The sequence below is a fragment of the Enhydra lutris genome, unplaced genomic scaffold, assembly GCF_002288905.1.
Source record: "Enhydra lutris kenyoni isolate GAN:26980312 unplaced genomic scaffold, ASM228890v2 scaffoldscaffold45, whole genome shotgun sequence".
Classification (NCBI taxonomy): domain Eukaryota; kingdom Metazoa; phylum Chordata; class Mammalia; order Carnivora; family Mustelidae; genus Enhydra; species Enhydra lutris.
In genome coordinates, this window is record NW_019154129.1 from 14,763,708 (window position 1) to 14,781,332 (window position 17,625).

The 17,625-nt window shown below is 66.6% G+C and overlaps 2 protein-coding genes across 6 annotated transcripts; one reads left to right on the top strand and one right to left on the bottom strand.

Moving 5' to 3' along the window:
* The first annotated feature begins 44 nt into the window (after nucleotides 1–44).
* LOC111155974 (TSR3, acp transferase ribosome maturation factor) lies at nucleotides 45–3,147 on the top strand. Its single transcript, XM_022516470.1, has 6 exons — nucleotides 45–187; nucleotides 290–509; nucleotides 786–979; nucleotides 1,342–1,518; nucleotides 1,693–1,756; nucleotides 1,854–3,147. Exons 1-6 carry the CDS (start codon nucleotides 76–78, stop codon nucleotides 2,038–2,040), a joined length of 954 nt encoding a protein of 317 aa, XP_022372178.1. The 5' UTR covers nucleotides 45–75; the 3' UTR covers nucleotides 2,041–3,147.
* A 19-nt stretch (nucleotides 3,148–3,166) lies between these two features.
* Nucleotides 3,167–11,820, bottom strand: LOC111155971 (BAI1 associated protein 3). Of its 5 annotated transcripts, none has more exons than XM_022516466.1 (33): nucleotides 11,687–11,820; nucleotides 11,296–11,383; nucleotides 11,065–11,145; nucleotides 10,619–10,642; nucleotides 10,195–10,254; nucleotides 9,989–10,055; nucleotides 9,700–9,895; nucleotides 9,335–9,379; nucleotides 9,150–9,227; nucleotides 8,954–9,056; nucleotides 8,584–8,691; nucleotides 8,392–8,487; nucleotides 8,165–8,268; nucleotides 7,557–7,677; nucleotides 7,025–7,149; nucleotides 6,846–6,936; nucleotides 6,649–6,705; nucleotides 6,468–6,565; nucleotides 6,336–6,387; nucleotides 6,115–6,245; nucleotides 5,769–5,892; nucleotides 5,547–5,690; nucleotides 5,361–5,453; nucleotides 5,071–5,262; nucleotides 4,920–4,988; nucleotides 4,769–4,848; nucleotides 4,588–4,696; nucleotides 4,252–4,323; nucleotides 4,088–4,168; nucleotides 3,880–4,000; nucleotides 3,669–3,792; nucleotides 3,373–3,578; nucleotides 3,167–3,273 (listed from the first exon to the last, which is right to left on the bottom strand). In XM_022516466.1, exons 1-33 carry the CDS (start codon nucleotides 11,818–11,820, stop codon nucleotides 3,170–3,172), a joined length of 3,378 nt encoding a protein of 1,125 aa, XP_022372174.1. In that variant the 3' UTR covers nucleotides 3,167–3,169. The 5 variants fall into 5 exon arrangements, with proteins under 5 accessions (XP_022372174.1, XP_022372173.1, XP_022372172.1 ...); XM_022516465.1 differs by having other exon boundaries at nucleotides 10,619–10,657; XM_022516464.1 differs by having other exon boundaries at nucleotides 10,619–10,726.
* Nucleotides 11,821–17,625: the final 5,805 nt, after the last annotated feature.

A 17,625-nucleotide genomic window follows, 5' to 3' on the forward strand; every position in this document is an offset into this window, starting at 1 on the left:
GTGGCGCTCGGCGCCTGCGCGAGCGCTTGTGGCTAACCTGTGAATCCGCAGGTGTCAGGGGCCCTGCTGCCCGCCATGGGCCGCAGAAGGGCCGCGCGGAGGCCGGGGGCCGAAGGCAGCCGCGCTCGGCACCCAGCGGGCCGCTCCCTGGAGGCCTTCGCCGAGGAGGTGGGCGCCGCGCTGCGCGGTGAGTGGGTGCGATCGGGGCCGCGGGTCAGGGAGCCGGGGGCTGGGGGCCGGCTCGACGAGCGGAGCCTGAGGCTCGGTATCCTTCCGCGCCCCCGTGCAGAGTCGGTGGAACCAGAGGCGGCCGAGGACGGGGGCCCCTCGGGCCCGGCGCGACTACCCTGCACGCTGGCCATGTGGGAGCTGGGCCACTGTGACCCCCGGCGCTGTACCGGCCGAAAGCTGGCCCGCCTGGGTCTGGTGCGCTGCCTGCGCCTGGGCCACAGGTTCGGCGGCGTCGTGCTCAGCCCGGTGGGCTCCCAGTACGTGTCCCCCGCGGACAGGTAGGATCGGGGCCCGGGGATGGGGGAGTGGGCGGGACCCTGGCACATCCTTCTTGCGGGGCTCCGCGAGGCGTGCGTGTATAGGTCGCCCCCGCTGCCTAGCGCAGGATCTAGTAGGTCTCAGTAAACGTGTGTTGAGTGAATGAAGGAATCCGCTGCAGGAACACACGCTGCTGGGGTTGTTTGGGGGCCGAGGAATGATGTTCTTGTATCCCTGGAGAGATCAGTCTCCAGGGACGTCGTCTCCAGAACCTAGCCCTCCCCTGCTCCCGACAGACAGCTGGTGGCACAGAGTGGGGTCGCTGTGGTCGACTGCTCCTGGGCCCGCCTGGATGAGACACCGTTCGGGAAGATGCGGGGGAGCCAGGTGCGGCTGCTGCCCCACCTAGTCGCCGCCAACCCCGTGAACTACGGCCGGCCCTGCAAGCTGTCCTGTGTGGAGGCTTTTGCTGCCACCTTCTGCATCCTGGGTGAGTGCCGGCGAGGGGCTGAGTCTGGCCACACCAGCAGCATTGTTTCCCACCATCTCCTCTTGCGAGCAGTGTGAGGGTGTGTGGGGCGGTCGAGGTGGACAGGCCAGGACTGCAGTGCCACCTCCGTCACCCCTCACCTTGCCCTCAGAGAACACATGGTCCCTGTGGAGGCTCGGACAGGCAGCCCCGTGAGAGGGCCTCTGTGCATGGCAGAGGCGGGCAAGCAGCTCGTCTGGACTGTAGGATGGTGTCTGATGGGGAGTTTCAGGTGTGGGGATGGCATTGTGGGTCCCGGGGATACACTTGGGATGGGAGACGGATTGTCAGCATTGTTGGGTTTCTGGTGTCCGCGCCGTCAGGTTTCTCGGACCTTGCTGTCATTTTGCTGCGGAAGTTCAAGTGGGGCGAGGGCTTCCTAGACCTGAACCGCCAGCTCCTGGACAAGTATGCAGCCTGCGGCAGCGCGGAGGAGGTACTCCAGGCCGAGCAGGAGTTCCTGGCCAACGCCAAGGAGCGCCCGGAGGAGGAGGAAATCGGTGAGGCCTGGCATGGATGCAAGCCCTCTGGTTGGGAGCCAGGACCATCTGGGCATGCCACACCTCGTTTTGAGAAGCCGAGGGGGTGAGGCCTTGCTGCCCCAGCACCTGGGAGGCTCAGTTGTGCTCTGAGCTCACCTGTACGTCCCTTTCTTGCTTGCTTTCTCTGTTCAGATCCTTTTGACGTGGATTCTGGGCGTGAGTTTGCAAACCCCAACAGGCCAGTGGCTGGCAACCGGTAGGTCCTTGGGCTTCCCAGGGAACAGGAGAATCTGCCCTCAGCTGGGCTTTTGTCGAGTGAGTGCGCCGTCGGTGAACACAGCTGTCCCTTCCAGGATGCTTGCAGACAGCGGTGACAGCGACAGCGAGGACGAGTCTGAGGGGCACGGCCCTGATGCCGAGGACGGAGGAGACCATGGCAGCAGCAGCTGCCCTGAGGAGGACAGTCCTCTTGAGCAAGGGGCAAAGGCCAAGGCCCCCGCAGAGATTTGGGAAGGAATCAAGAAACAGCAGAGAGACTAAAGACTGCACACGTTTATTTTCATGGCGGAGCAATGAGGACTGGAGACACAGCAGGACTTGTGGGGACACAGACAGGCCTAGCAGCCTCAGCCCTCATAGCACTGAGCAGCACCAGACTCTGTCCCCATGCATGTGACATGGCTGTGTTCTGGGGCCGTCCAGCCCTCCCATTGAAGCTGCGGGCCAAGGAGACCCCAGTGTGAGCCTGTTTCTTTGCACTTGGTCTGGGGATTGGGGAGGCTTGCAGGGGATGAGTATCCAGTGAGGCAGGGCCTGCCTAGGAAGGGTATGGACCATGGGGGTTCCAGGCGTGAGGCTGGTCTCGCACGGGCAGGCACTGGTAGACACAGAATACGCTGGACAGCTGCATGCCCAGCACAGAGCTCCTTACACGGACCAACTCTGCGTGATGTCCCCAGCCTCACAGTGATGCCAGGGGACCCTCTCCCAGGCCTCAGAGCCAGGTGGGGAGTGGAGACCTATGCAGTTCTTAAGCAAACCTGTCCATATACCTTCTGGGTGCCCACCCTCCCCTCTGTCAGAGCCCCTGGGAGCTATGTCCTGCCACCTTGCTTAGTCCAGACTGAAACCCGAGCTGTCCTGCCTCTTGGCCCACAAGGCCCTGCAACACTCCCAGCCCCAGAAGAGAAGACAGAGCTTCTTCTAAGATGGGCTCTTTGCTATGGCGCTGGTAACACCTGAGAGTGGTCCACCTTTGCTCGGGGGCATCCCTGGTCTCACCCCTAGTGCCAGTAGCCCCTCCTCCAGCCTGTAGTTGCGACCACCAAAACTGACTCCAGACATGGCCTAAAGTTTCCTGGGGAGCTAAGCCACCCCACTGAGAACCCTGCTCTCAGACCGGTGTCTGCCTGCCGTGGGGCCATGGGAGCTGAGCAGGCAGACGGGGAAGCTCACCTTGTGGCCAGGCCCCACCAAGTCAACATCCCCAGACCCGGCATGGGGGTTGCTGGATGGATTCACGGGGTTCACAGGACACACCACATGGACACGGCCAGGGCAGGAAGGAGCGGGAGGGCCAGCTGCGCATGCACACCACATGGCGGGGTGGGGGAGTGAGCCCCGGCTGCACAAAGCTGACCACAGGGCTGGATGAGGATGATGAGGGGACTCAAGGGTCTGCTTCCATGCTCTTCTCCAGCTCCTTGAGTTTCTTGACAAACTCCTGCGCCTCCTTGTTGGTGCGGCCCTCCAGCATCCTGAGCGCTGACTTCACTGCGGGGGGCGGGGGGGGGGGGGGGGGGGGGCGGGGGCCCCCCCCCCCGCCCCCCCCCCCCCCCCCCCCCCCCCCCTCCCCCGGGGACCCGCACTCACCCTGGGCTCTGGGCCGGCGCAGGTGCAGGGTGACAGGCTGCCTGGCCCTCGCGCTCCCTCCCACCTGCGGCCGCGCTATGCCACCAATGCTGCCCAGGCCGAGGGCCGCCTCCCCCGCGAAGTCGTTGGTGGACAGCCAGTCGTGGTCCATGACCGTGAACAGCACGCAGGCGCCGCGGCGGCGGCACGCCTCTGCCGGCACGGAGCTGCGAGCGGAGGGCGGTCATCCGAGCCCGGCTCCGGCCCGGGCTGCGGCGCGCGCGCGAGAACTGCTGGGGGCGGGGCGGGACACTCACAAGTAGAAGAGCTCGTCGTACACGGGGTGCAGCGTCCGGCTCTTGACCTGCGTCCTCTGGCTGCGCACCAGCGGGAAGAGGTGCGGCGGGCCCAGCTCCACAATCACGAAAGGGTCGCTCAGGCCTGAGGAGTGCAGCCAGGAGCCGACCGTGAGCGCCGCCACCCGGCAGCCCTCCAGCCCCGCGCCCCGCCGGCGCCCCGCCCCCTCACCATTGGCGTCCAGCGGGGGCAGGTCCGCGGCGTGCAGGACCTCCACCACCAGCCTCTGCTCCGCCGCCTCGTAGTGGCAGCGGACGCTCAGGCGCCCAAACCGGTTCTGCTCCAGGGACCTCTGTGGAAGGGCTCAGGCCAGTGACCAGGCTGGGTGGGGGCGGGGAGCGCGGGGAGAGGCCGAGTGCGCAGCCCCCGGCCTCGCTACCTGCTTGAGCTTGTCCAGGTAGTACTGCTCGATGCACTCGCGGGTGGAGCACTGGTGCAGACGCAGCTCCTCCTCCAGCCTCTGCGGGGCGCACCGGGCGCTGAGCACGGCCCCCAGCGCGCACAACCCCCCTCTCGGCCGGAGGCCCCCAGGCCAGGCCTCACCTTGTAGCTTCCGTCCCTCAGGTTCTCCAGGGGCAGACCCTGACCCTCCGCGTGGAAAAAATTCACCAGGGCCTGGGGCAGGGCAAGAAGGCAGAGCCGTCAGAGGCACAGCCGTCCCGGGCCCGCAGGCTGAGACCGGTGGACCCGCTTCTCACGCCTCGCGCCCCTCTGAAGCCCCGGGCCAGTGGGGGAGAATGCCAAGGCCCGGGGGCCCAGGTGCTGCTGACACAGTGGGCGGGCAGGCAGGAGGTGCCGGGTGGCCAGGATCCCCGAGGAGCCCTTCAGGCCTGGAAGGCCAGGCGCCCCAGCAGGGACCGCTCCTCCCCAGGGCCCTACCTCCAGCGCGAAGTGGAAGCGGCCGTAGAAGTCTGCGGAGACGTCGAGGTTGGCCCCGAGGGCCTGCAGGATGGCCTGTAGCAGTAGCTCCCAGAGGGCCTCCAGCACCCTGCAGGGACACCCGGCGTTGGCGTCGGCACTATGGGCCGCACCCCACCCCCACCCCCGGCCCCAGCCCCACCTGCTCAGATTCTCCTTGACCAGCGCCGCATTCAGCAGGGCCAGCTTCTCGTCCAGGTACTTCATGAGCGGGGCCACAGCCTACGGGCAGCACCCTCAGCGCCAGCCCACCCACGGGCCCCCCACACGTCCCCCGCCAGCCGCGCACGCACCTCGTCGTTCTGGATGGAGTCCGGCGACAGGCTGATGTGCTGCACGTACTTCCGGATGTCGGCCACCATCTGTGGGAGGGCAGCGCTCGTCGGCACCCCGCGGCAGGGCACCAGGCAGCCGGCTCCCCCACCTGCCCGCCAGCCCGCCCACCTTGGAGGTCAGGTGCGCGGTCACGGTCTGGACCTCCTGCTGCAGGTCTTCGTCCAGGGCCTGCGTGCAGCTGAGCAGGGGCCGCGGGAGCCCCCCTTCCAGCGCCGAGGGGGCCTCCGGCCACGCCAGACCCCGCAGAGCCTGCCCAGCAGCCTTGCGGAGGAGCTCCACGTTGTTGAGCACCATGCAGAGCTGGGGAGGCAGGCCAGATGTGGGCGAGTGCGTGAGCAGCCCCGCACCGGCCCCACACAGCCACCAGCCCCCTGCCACTTGGCCACCAGCCTGCTCACTGGCTCGCTCACTGCCTCGCCTGCGGCCCCAGGCTGAGCGTCCACCTTCTTCCGCAACAGCTCAGTGTAGAAGAGGGTGGCCTCGCACAGGTCCTAGGGTGAGACACGAGGGGTGGGAGCTGTGGGCTGCGTCCCCTGGTGCTGCTGCCCTCCCACACCACATTCCCCAAACCCGCAGCCACACACCTGGCTCAGCTGGGTGCCCAGCGCCTGGGCCTGGGCAGGGTCTGGCCACGCCAGGCGGGCCCACAGCTCCTGGATGTGACTGAAGCAGAGGCTGGCAGTGGCCGCGGAGCTGCTGTGCTTGGAGGAGGCATCCGTGGGCTCCAGCTAAGAGGGCGGGAGGAGGCCTGGGTTGCAGGGCAGCCCTGGCTGAGCCCAGCAGTCTAGGGCCTGGGTCTTACTCACTGTGTCCACGTCCACGGCTCCCTGCAGTCTGCACCTGGCCTGGTCCCGCAGCACCTGCAGCCAGAGCTTCACGGCGGGCAGGAAGGGGGCGTGGATGCCGGCCAGAGCAAGGGAGCGGCTGTCGCTGCAGCGGGGGCCCGACAGAGCTCGCCCTGACTCAGACACCCGGAGCCAGTAAACCCCAGGTGCCCTCCCTCCTCAGGATCCTGTCCCAGGGGCCTCCTAGAGGAAGCTGGAGGACAGCCGGGGCGCGGGGATGGGGAGGAGTGGGGATGGGTCTGGGAGGCAAAGAGTGGACAGGTGGGGGCGGGTGGAGGGAAGGGGAGAGGCTGGGCAGGGCACCCACCGGCCGGGGAGGCTGCTCCAGAAGCCCTGGATGTCGGCCAGGGTCAGGTACAGCTCAAAGAGCCCCGAGGCCACCTCGAGGGTCAACTTGGGGCTCAGCTCCTCCGTCAGCACCCACGCCTCCTCGGCCACCTGTCAGGATGGTGGAGTCAGGGGCTGCGGGCAAAAAGGAAACCGAGGCGCCCTCCCAGCCAGGGGGCTTCTCCCCACTCCCCTCCTCACCAGACGTTCCAGCTGCCGGCAGGTGAGGGTGAAGAAGTCGATCTCGACGATGCTGCAAAACACACCCCACACGGCTGCTTGCCCCACGCCCGGCCTGGCGGCGTCCCCGAGGGGCCAGGGCAGGGGCCCCACCTGTGGAAGAGGCTGGCGTAGACCCCATAGCAGGACTGCAGATCCTCGTAGACGGCGTCGGCCAGCTGCACCAGCCCGGCGAGGCGCTGCGGCCCGGGCTGCGAGGAAGCGCGGTTCACGTGACCTCCGGGCCCGCCCCGCCCCGCCCCGCCCCTGTGGACGGGCTCTCCCCGAGCGGCACCTGCTCCCGAGGACTCTTGCTGTTCAGGAGCCTGTCGTACCACTCACGGTTGCCTCTCTGCAAGACAAGCAGAGCCTGGCAGTGGCCGTTCCTCACACCGAGACGCTGTGGGGAATGGGGGAGGCTAAAAGGGCAGTGGAGAGTGACAGAGCGGGCCAAGCCGGGGGCTGGGGCGGGCAGCTGGGGGTGGGACACACCTTCAGGGCCGCGGCGATGTCCATGTTCAGCTCTGTCTCGAAGGGACAGCTCTCGAAGGACGGCTGGAAGAGCTGCACCTTGCTGAGACACCTGCACAGGGGCCACCTGCTGACTGCAGCGCCCCAGTCCCGCGCACCCCCCCCCCCCCCCGCCCCGCCAGCACTGGAGCGGCACCCACTTCAGCAGCAGCTCCAGGCGGTACACGGCTGTGCTGTTGGTGGCTGGGAAATAGTCCCGCAACTGGCGCAGCAGCCGCAGCCCGAACTCGGAGAAGGCAGAGAAGCTGTCAGCCAGGCTCTCCTCCTAGGCGCACAGGGCCCGTCAGAGCTGACCCTCTCACGGCCATCCCCGCGGGTAGGGGTGGGGGAGCAGCCCATCCGCAAAGGCCTCCTGCAGCCATCCACAAGCCTGGCCCTGCTACTTTATCCCACAGCCTCAGGGCCTTTGCACCACCTGTTCCCCCTGGCCAGTGGCCAGCGCCCACTGCCTCGGCCCCTCAGCCAAGTGAAGGGTACAACCTCCCTCTCCTGGGATTCCACCCCATCCCCCGATCTCAGCAGTGCCCAGTCTTGCTCTGCCCTGGGTCATGAAGTCTATTTTCAAGCTCACACCACCCTGTAGGCCATGCGCCCTGTCTGTCCAGCCCACGAGCTGCCCAGGGCACACCCGCCAGGAACAGCACTTCCAGCCAACGACGAGGGTTCGCTCACCTGCTCTTGGGGCAGGGATGACGCCTCCTCCCAGTGTGCCTGCAGGTCCTCCAGCAGCCCCAGCAGGTAGCCATAGTCCAGGGTGCAGGTCTGATGGTGGCGGCTGCTGACCTGCCAGTGCCTGTGGGGGCCAGCCCCGCCGCGGTCAGTGCAGAGTCAAGGAGGCAACCCCCCAGGAGACCCCTTGTGCCCCTTCTACTGCCCCTTCCCGTTCCACAGTGCCCTCATGGCACCACCCCCTTTCACCCCTTCCCACTCAAAGCATTCCTACGCCTTCCCTTCCTGCCCCGCCCATCCGTGGCCACACCCACCACACATCACGCCTCTTTCCCCTCCCGCAACACCCCCTCCAGCTCCGCCCCTCTCAGCTGCTGCCACTCACAGCACCCCTTCTCAAGCCCCTCCTCGCCCCAGGGCCCACCCACCTCTTCCACGACCACGCCCACTTTCTACCTCATTCCCCACAGCCCTGCCCCTTCCCGGCCCCGCCCCTCTTAGCCCGCCCACTGGCAGCGCCCCTTTCCCGCCACAACCGGCCCCCATCCGCCCCGCCCCCGACAGCTCAGCCCCTCCCACCCGCGGCTCCTCCCCGCGCCCCGCCCACTCACAGCACCGCCAGCTGCAGCGCAGACAGGTTGCTCTGGGCGCCATGCAGACACAGCACGGTGGCCGCGGGCCCGCTGAGCTCTCCGCGCCAGCTGCTCGAGTCCGGCTGGGAGAGGGGGCAGACGTGAGCGGAAGGAGCAGACGCCATCGCCTCCTGCCCCCGGTGCCCAGCCTCCCCTGCTCTCCCTCCCCACGGGCCAGGTCTCCCGGGTCCCTAGGGCGTGGCTACCTCCTGGGACCGGTGCTCGAACTGCAGCAGACGGCTCAGCAGCAGCATGTAGGACAGGAAGCCGGACCGCCCTCGCTGGCTCATGCCCGTGTCCCTCTGGAAGGCAGGGCCCGCCCATCACCAGCCCTGCCCCGGCCCGCCAGCAGGTCTGGAGGGCCGGGATGCAGGGCAAGGGACCCCGCAGCTCCCCACCTGTGTGGTGATCAGCTTTAGGACCAGCTGGCAGTCCCCCTGCACTCGGGAGGAGCTGGAGCGCGGTTCCAGCTTGAACCAGCGGTCTTCACCAGCCACGGGCACCTCCTGAGAGAAGGGGGTGCAGACCCTCAGTTCTCCTCCCCATCCCTCCCACAGACCTCTGCTTCCCACTGAACACAGGCCACCGACACACGGTGAGCACTCAGGGGTGCCTGGACACAAGACACCCCAGGAGGCTGTTCCTTCCCCCTCCTCTGCCGCACAAGGCCCTCACCCAGCCCAAGAAGGATGGGAGAGGTTTGGGGGATCACAGGACATTGCCACCAGCAGAGTCCCCGGAGGGAACAAGGCCCTAGCCCCCACTCACCCGGACGGGGATGTTGAGACACCCCAGGAAGTCATCCGTGTGGTCCTCCGTGGGCCCTGCTGTCCCATTCGCACGGGCCGACTTGACAATCTGTTTGAAATACCTGAGCAAAGCAGGGTAGATGCCCACCTGGGGTACCCGGGGAGCCGCCACCTGCTGGCCCATGTCTGGGGGGCCCAGGGTCCCCCTGTCTTACCTGCTCATGCCCTTCAGGCCGATGACTTCGTTCAGCTTCCTGCACGCCTCCACCAGAGACACATCATCATCATGGTCCCTAGGGGCGGGCGAGGGGGCAGACCTGGCTTGTCTGGGGCCTGGCTGGGCCCTGAATGTCCCCTCCCACTGCATGTCCCTTGTGCCGCAGGGCCCCGGGGCCTATACCAGATGTCCAGGTGCAGCTGGTCTGTGCTGACGTCCTCGATCTCACTATGAGGAAACAGAGAGATGGCCAGAGGCTGCAGGACGAGCCTCTGCCCAGGGCTGGCGGGCCAGGGAAGGGACAATCCCTGGAGCTGCAGGAAGGAGTCCAAGAGCTTCAGCTTCTAAGACAGGCTGGCTGGACATGAATCCTGACCGTGTGGCCACTGGGGCCGGCACCTCTCTCTTAGACAGTGATGTCCTCTGGAAGCCCGTCCTCTGACCAGCCCCGCTCAGATCACTGGGGCAGACACTGAGACGGCACGCGTCCTGGCGTAGCATGTGTTCCCACTCCCACCACCGCTGCCCAGCTGCAAGAAAGGACTTACAAGAAGAAGTTTTCCTTCCAGACGGGGTTCAGGGTGCTGCTCTTGACCTCGGTGACCTGGATACACTTGGCCGGCAGCGGGCCTCCACGCTTGCTGCCTTTGCGGAAGCTGAAACGCTGCTCCTTGTGTGGGCCTGGCTCCCGTGGGGCGCCCGCGGCCGGCAGGATGCCCAGCATGCAGTAGGGGTCGCTGAAGCCTGAGACGCCGCAGGCACTTCAGTCCCCAACCCCAGGCCGCCCCCGGCCCTCCACAGCCACCACAGCCACGCTCCCGGCTGGTCCCCACTTACCATTGGGGTCTTTGGCCAGCAAGTTCTTGGCACGCATGACAGAGACTTTCAGGGCGTACGTGGGGGCCTGTGGGCCGAGGGTGCCGAGGGGCCGCTTGAGGGAGGATCTGTGGGGCCAGGACAGGGCCCCGCGCTATGCCCTCTCCACCCCCAAACCCTAGCCCTGCGGCTGGTCAGTGTCTGCCCACCCTGCGTGGCAGCCCCACCTTGGCCTTCTTCACGCGTTCAATGGCCTTGGCATGCTCGTCGGAGCTTGTACCAAACACCTGTAGAGGACGGGCAGGTGTGAGGGCCCAGGTGCCCCCAAAAAAGAGCCACCCAGTCTCCTGGGGGCCACACAGGAGAGGAGAAAGATGCATTTGTCTATCCATCCATCCTCTGTGTGTCCGTGTGTCTGTCCATTGCCCCATCCTTCCGGGGACGCCAATCAGCCTGTATGTGTGTCTGCCTGGGCGCACACATGTGTGTAGGGGGTGTTCTGTATGTGGGCCAAGCCTGCATTATTTGGGTGATGGGGACAACACCAGGCAGAGAACAGGGCTGGGAGAGACATTGGGCTCCATTCTCCCCAGACCAGGGCAGGGAGGGCCAGGCCGGGCCAGCAGGGAGGATGGAACCAGTGGGACTCACCTGCTGCAAGTAGCCCAGGAGGGTCTCCTGGTCATCCACCTGGTCAGGGCCCATGGTCCCCGCCCGGTAAAGGACTGTGTACAGGGCTTCCTCATAGAGCATCTCCACCTATGGGCAGGGAGCAGGGCGTGCCCTGAGTCCCAGCCAGCCCACCCCTGTCCCCCTGAGCCCTGGCCACTGGGGGTCCAGGCACCTTGCCCCCACCCCACCCCTCCCAGGTATCCCAGCTCCCAGGAGCTCCGCCCACCAGCAGAGTTGGGTCCCAGCATCCGTATAGTTGTACCTGCTCCACCCTGCAGGGGTCTGACCCCCGACTTACCGGCTTCCATGGGGAATTCTAGTCCTCACCCCCACCACCTTTGCTGTCCGCCTGTCCCCAGGACCTGAGCATGGCACACAGGAAGTGCTCTCGGATCTCCCTGGGCCCAGACCCCTGTCCCCCTTACCTCCTCCTGGGTTAGGGCTCTCAGGCCACGGCTGGGGTCCACGGGCTCGGCAGGGGCTGGTGAACCACTGCGTAAGAGGACCTGTGAGGGCGCTCGGGTAAGGGCCTCCTGTGCGGACCACTCCAGGGAGGGGAGGAGTTGAGGTAGAGGGGTGGAGGCCTGCTGCAGGGGGGCAGTGGGACAGCCCAGCGTGGTGCCCCCACACCGGGCAGCGGCACCAGCCGTCCTCACCTCGGGGCAGGGAAGGCCCTGTCTGCCTTCGCCCTTCTTCAGAATGAGACGCATGTGCGCGAAGAACTCCACACCGTCCCCGGGTTTCCTGCAGAGGGAGGCCGGGCCGAGGGTCAGCGGGTCCTCCCTGAAGCTCAGGGCTCCCGGCACGTGCCTGCCCCCCCACCCAGGGCCAGCCACCGGCCCCTACAACTTGAGGGGACTGCCTGGGTCTCCGCTTGTCCCAGGGCTCATTCTGCTGTCCAAGGCGTGGACCCCGACCCCTGCAGGCCTTGGGTTCAGACTCTCCTGGGCTCCCCCCAGAGGCTGTGCTAGGGCAGCAGCAAAGTGGGCTCCAGTGAGAGAAGGGCGGCCAGGTGCACGTGACCATACGGGATGGGGGGGCACCCACCAAGCCCCTGCAGCAGTGGGCTCCTGTGGGTCAGCGCCAGCACTCCTCGGCTCTCCCTCGGTCCTCCGGCGGAAGGACGGGCGCACCTGCACCTGCCTGAGCACACTGCTCTTGATCTCCAGCAGGGTCGTCATGGTGGGGGGTCTGCGGGCAGAGAGCACGGCCGGTAGCCTCTGACGTCCAGCGGCCAGCAGCTCGGCCATGCTGGCCCCAGCCACCACAGCAGGTGCACAACCAGCAATGGTCCCATCAGCCACAGACCGACGGTGGTAGGGTGCTGCCTCCCAATGGGGCTGCCCACGGCACTGGAGGGGGCACCTGAGCCTCCCCAGAGCCCCCACTACCTCGCTGCTGGACGGCACTGGGCACCCTGTGGGCCATGGGCACTCCTGCTGGCAACCTGGGGCCAGTCCCTTGGTCTAAGTCTTCATGGCCCGTTTGCAAAATGGGGCACCCCTGGCTGGGTCGCGTTGGGGACTGGACAGTGCTGAGAGGTGACGGTCAGTTGATTGGTAGGTCGGTCTATCGAGCCTGGCACAGCCTGCGCTCCGTGGCTGGAAGCTGCTGGGCTCCAGCACATAGGGGGCCCATCCTGCCACACCCCCACCCACCATCCATCCGGGGGGGGGGTCCCCTGGCTGTGTCCCTGGAGTCAGAGGACACCTCAGCAGCAAAGGCCTGTGTGTCCTGGGGGCTCTGCTCTGTGCAGACAGAACACGGGCAGGCAGGCAGGCTCAGAGGACAAGTCCACAGCCCTGCCAAGGGGCTGAGCCCAGGCCCCCAGAAGTGTGCATCTCCGAGTCGGGGACAACCTGCTGTCCAGGACTCCCCTAAGCAGTGTCGCCGCGCGCATTCGTTCTCATCCGCCATCTCCCCCGCCCTGCCGGCTACTGTCACACTGGCTCGCCTCCTCCAGGGGGTTCAGGTTCCCCTGCAGACCCAGGGGCAAGGGCAGCGGGACCACAAAGCTGCCGCGGGGCATCTTCTTCCACAGCACTGGCCGGTGCAGGCACCCACCTCTCTCCTGTGCCACCCAACAACCTGTGCCTCCCCCAAATCCCAAGGTCTCCTTGTGCCCCTGTCGGAAGCCATCAAAGTGCTGACCCCCTGGCCAGGCTGACTCCTCCACTCTGTGCTTACCCCTTGGGCTCCCTGCCCCAGGCTTGCCAGCCTCTGGTGTATGGCACGCATCATGCTCCCCTCAGTGTACCACAGGACTTTTGCACTTGCTGCCCTGGTCCCCTTTCCTGGCAGAGCTACCCGTCCACTCACTGTAGGAACCTCAAGGCAGGCCCAGCCCATGCAGAGGAGCACTATCATCTTGCTGACGAAAGAGAAGTGGGCACTCAGCTCGGTGCAATAATTCTGGCCCCAGATCTCCCAGGCAGTTTGTGGCAGGAGAGCCCGGAGAGCATCCCCCCTCCCGCCCAGTGTGCCCAGGCCAGCGCCCCAGGGATCATGCCCACATCCCTGCAAGTCCCTAGGGAACACCTGCTCCCTCCTCCTCAGCACCTTATGCCCTGGTGGGAGCCCTGGAGCCCGGGCATGCTGGAGCCCGGGCAGGCTGGCCACTTCCCGAGCCCTGCCCTCCACTGCATCTGTCTCTCTGTGGCCCCAGGGCTGCCATCCCTGCTCTGTGCCCCCGGCCAGCTCAGCCCACCCAGGTAGCATGCAGCCTGCTCTCTGAAGCCCCAGTGCCAGTCCTGTGGGGCCTCGGGGAGTGCTGGGCTCAGATGGTCTCATCTGAGCAGCCCAAGAGCTGGGGACAGAAAGGGCTGCGGGCTCCGACTCTGAAATGAGGCCCTGCCTTCCCTCCTCAGACTGACCATTGCCTGCCCCTGGAGGGGGCCTTCCTGCAAAGATGGGGGGGGTGTGAGGAGGCGGGTGCTGCAACGTAGGGGTGCTGTCCTACAGGCCATCAACAGTGAGGTTATCGGGGCCCCCTTCCCCTCTCTAGCTGTGGGGAAGCAGCGGCTACCCCCGCAGCCCCTCAAAGCCGGGTAGCAGCCAGTGCTTGAGCTGTTGCCAAGGCAACCGCCAACTGCGTCTGCCGAGTGACAGGGGCTACAGGGGCTCACGGACCCAGAGACAGACATGACGCAGGAGCCAAGTGGCCACAGAGTCGGGGTGCCTCCCTGAGAATAAAACGCTCAAGACAGAGGGAGAGCTGCCCCGCCCCATAATCTCGGCCCCAGAAAGGGGGTGCTGCTCTGCTCCCCTCATCTACCTGGAGGAACTGAGGCCCCGGGCTTAGAAGCTTATGCGAGGCCACAGAGCCCACAAGTGGCCAGGGACAGAGCCCACCTCCAAATCCAGTGTCCAATCTCTAAGCTCCTGGCACGTCCTGAGCTCTGGGGCCCAAGGAGGTTGGCCTCCGGCTCTGTGGTGCTCCCTCCCTCAGCCCGTTCACTGGACAGGGGCAAAAGTGGCATCTGGGCACAGGTGTCTGGGAAAGATGGCTCATCTCTGGGTGCCCAGACACTCGTCCTGTTTCCCTGGCAACAGTCCACCACTCGGGCACTGACCCTGCAGCATACAGCAGCCTGGTCCCGGGAACCAGTCAGCTCCTCGCCCAGAGCTGCACGGTGTGAGTGCACGGCTGACCTCCAGGAAGCCCCCGCTGGCCGCAGGGCCCCTCCGTCTGTCTGCCAGGCCCCAGCAGAACTCTTCCCTGAGCTCTCTGTGTCTCTGGTACCCCTGGGCTGGGCAGCAGCACAGAACAAGATGGGCCCGCATCCTTGCTCATGCCCGGCCACCAGGGCCAGGATCCCAGCCCTGCTTGTCCAGTAGGCGAGGTGAGGCTGGCCAAGGACTTGAATGTCACACTGGCACGGGGGCCAAGCCAACATGAACACGTCCACCTGGTCCCCTGGCTGACCCCAAGGCCCAGGCTGAACAGGAAGTGGGAACCCTACAAGGTGGACCCCCCTGTCCCATTTCACACCCCGGGGCTGGGTGAGCTGCCTGGAGCCTGGACTCCAGCCAGGGGCTCTGAGCCACACTGTCTCCTGCTAGCCCACCTGGGGGCTTAGGTGGCACCAGAGCAGCTGGCGGTGGGGGCAGCTGAGCCAGAGAGCCTAGCTAGAGTCCCCTGTGGCCCCTGGCCACCCCCACAGTGAATAAATACCTTTATGATCAACATCTCAGAGCACTAGGTCCCTTTGTACCAAGATTTGGTCCCTGGAGACTTGCGGGCAGGGGTCCCCCACGGCTACCCTGTGTATGTAGGGGGAGTGACAGGGTATCTGGCCCCACATGCTGGTCTCCATGTCACCCTCTTGGTCTTCTCTTCCCAGCCCACCCCCCTTCACTTTTCCTATTGGATTTCTGGCCGTGGCCTTCCGCTGGCTCCCTAGACAGTGCTCCCCAGGACACAGCCCAGCAGCAGCAGCCCAGCGCCCGTTACAGATGCTGCTCCCTGAGATCCAATCCCAGCCTGATCCCTGGGGAAGGGCCTGGGAACGTGCGTTTTGAGCAGTGCTGCAGTCCTACCTAAAGCCCTGTGAGGCACGGGATCCACTGCAAAGGGCCACCCAGATACTTCTAGAACGAAAAACGAGGCCCCTGCGTCCGAATTTCCTGCGAGGCTCCCTCCCCCTCCTTTACTCACCTGTCTCCACCGCGACGTCCCTCACGCCTGGCTCACCCACATCCCTTCCCGCCGCCCCTCCCCGCCCCGCCCCTCCCTCTCCATGCCCCCCGCAGAAGCCTCGGGCCCCCCCCCCGTTCCGTCGAGGTCTTTCCCTCCCCGATGAGGGGGGCGGGTCTGCGGGCCGCGTAGAAGCCTGGTGAGTGCGCATTGTTTTTACCGCTCCGGCCCCCGGAGACCAGCCAGTTTCGTGGAGACCAGGGATCCTCAGACGACGGGCGGCGGGGAGGGAGGGAGCGGCGCGGGAGGCATCTGCCCCCCCGGGAAAACCCGCGGGGCGGCTCGGAGGTCCCCAGCCCCGACCCACCTGCGGCCTCCGCGGGGCATGGGGCAGCGGGGTCGGAGGGGCGTCCTGCCGCCCCCCCCCACTCGACCCCCGCCGGCTCCGGCGCTCCTGGAGACGCGGGCCGAGAGAAGGGCCCGGGACCCGTCCCTCCGAGCAGGCGCCGGCCTCAGTTTCCCCGCAGCCGGGGGCGCGCCTTCCCACCAGCCGTCGCCCTCCTCCTCCGGGGCCTCCCCGCGCCCCTCGGGGTCCGCAAACGCAGGAGCCGGACCGGGCGTGCGGAGGCGGCGGCGAAGGCCGCCCAGAGTCCGAGCACTCACCGTGGGCCGAGGGCGCGGGGTCCGGGGGTCGGGGGGTCGGGAGCTGGGGAGACGCCGCGCTCCGCACCTGCTCCACGGACGCCCGGCACAGCGCGCTCACAGCCGCGCCGACGACTGAGCGCGGCGGGGGCGGGGCCTGGCCGCGAGCCCCGCCCCGGGCCCGCCCCCGCCGCTCCCGTCCCGCCCCTCCCGCGACCCAGGTCCCGGGACCCTGCAGCTCGCACGCCGGCCGCCAGGGGAGTCGGGCCCGGGAGCCCCCGTACCTGGGCGTGGAGGGGACGCGGGGCCGACCATCAAGCCGCGGGTGGGTGCAGAGCGGGGAGCGGCTTCTGCTGAGTCAGGACCCCCTCCCCGGGGACTCTCGGCCGGCCAAAGTCGCAGAAACCGAGCAAGACCCGCCTGGTCCGCCGCGCAGACTTTTCTCGAAGGGCCTCCCCGCCCAGGCTCTGACCGCTGCAGGCATCATCCCAGGGCGCTCCCCACACCGCGTCACCTGTTGGGCCAGCGTCCGCACGCCGCAGGGGAGACCCCCGCCGCCCTGGTTGGGAGGGTGCGGGGTCTCACAGCCCGCTGGGAGCTCCAGGCCCGCGCGGGACCCCGCGCCTGCGCCCTTCCTCGCCCACCGCGGGGGCCCCACCCTGTGTGCACCTGGCGAGCTGGAGAGAACGGTGGCTCCCTGCTGATCCCAACAGTCTGGGCCGGCCCACCAGCCCTTTCCGACGAGCTCCCGATGGCGCTGGGGGATCATCAGCGGACCTAGTACTTAGGGAATCCACCGATCTGGAGATTTTTATTAAAGATTTTATTTATTTATTTATTTATTTATTTGACAGAGAGAGAGAGAGAGAGATATCACAAGCAGGCAGAGAGGCAGGCAGAGAGAGAGGAGGAAGCAGGCTCTCCGCTGAGCAGAGAGCCCAATGGGGGGCTCGATCCCAGGACCCTGAGATCATGATCTGATCCGAAGGCAGAGGCTTTAACCCACTGAGCCACCCAGGCGCCCTGTACGATGTTTTTAACCCCAAGTACCTTTTCTCTAATGGTGGGGGCCCAGGCAGTGCCAGAAATAGAAAGGCCCAGAACACACTCCCGCTCGGGCCAGGGCAAGGACAAGGTTTGCTGGCAGGAGGCCAGGGGTGGGCTGAGCTGAGTGCCAAAGGTGGGGGGCCAGGGTTCCAGAACAGCCACTGGCAGGGAGGGAGCTCAGACGCAGCTGGGCACCAGGCTGTGACCCTCCCACCTTGCAGCCCCATTCTGCCCACTCGGTGGAGTTCAGGGAGGGAGTGTGGCAACAGCATGGCCATGGGGGGACCCAGCACCTCTCCCATCACCCCAGGATGGAACGGACACGGCTCTGAGGGGGACACCACCTGTTGCAGCTCCCAGATCCAGACCCACACGGGTCCACACTGCCCTGGAGGAGACGTGGCATTCCCAGGGTGGGTTTGGCTTCTGGAAGCTCTCTGCCTGTGGGCCCTGCTTCCATTCTGGCCCAGCACAGCCAGCACAGGGGGGCAGAGAAGCTCAGGAACACACCTCGACTGCTTGGGACGAAGCTGAGCCTGGGCTGCCTTCTGCACAGGACGGGAATCTCGGAGGGAGCAGCTGCTGCTCTCCCCTGGGGGTTGGCAGGTCCTGAGCCAGGATCTCAGAGCCGATGCCCCCCCCCAACCCCTGCAGTCCTTCG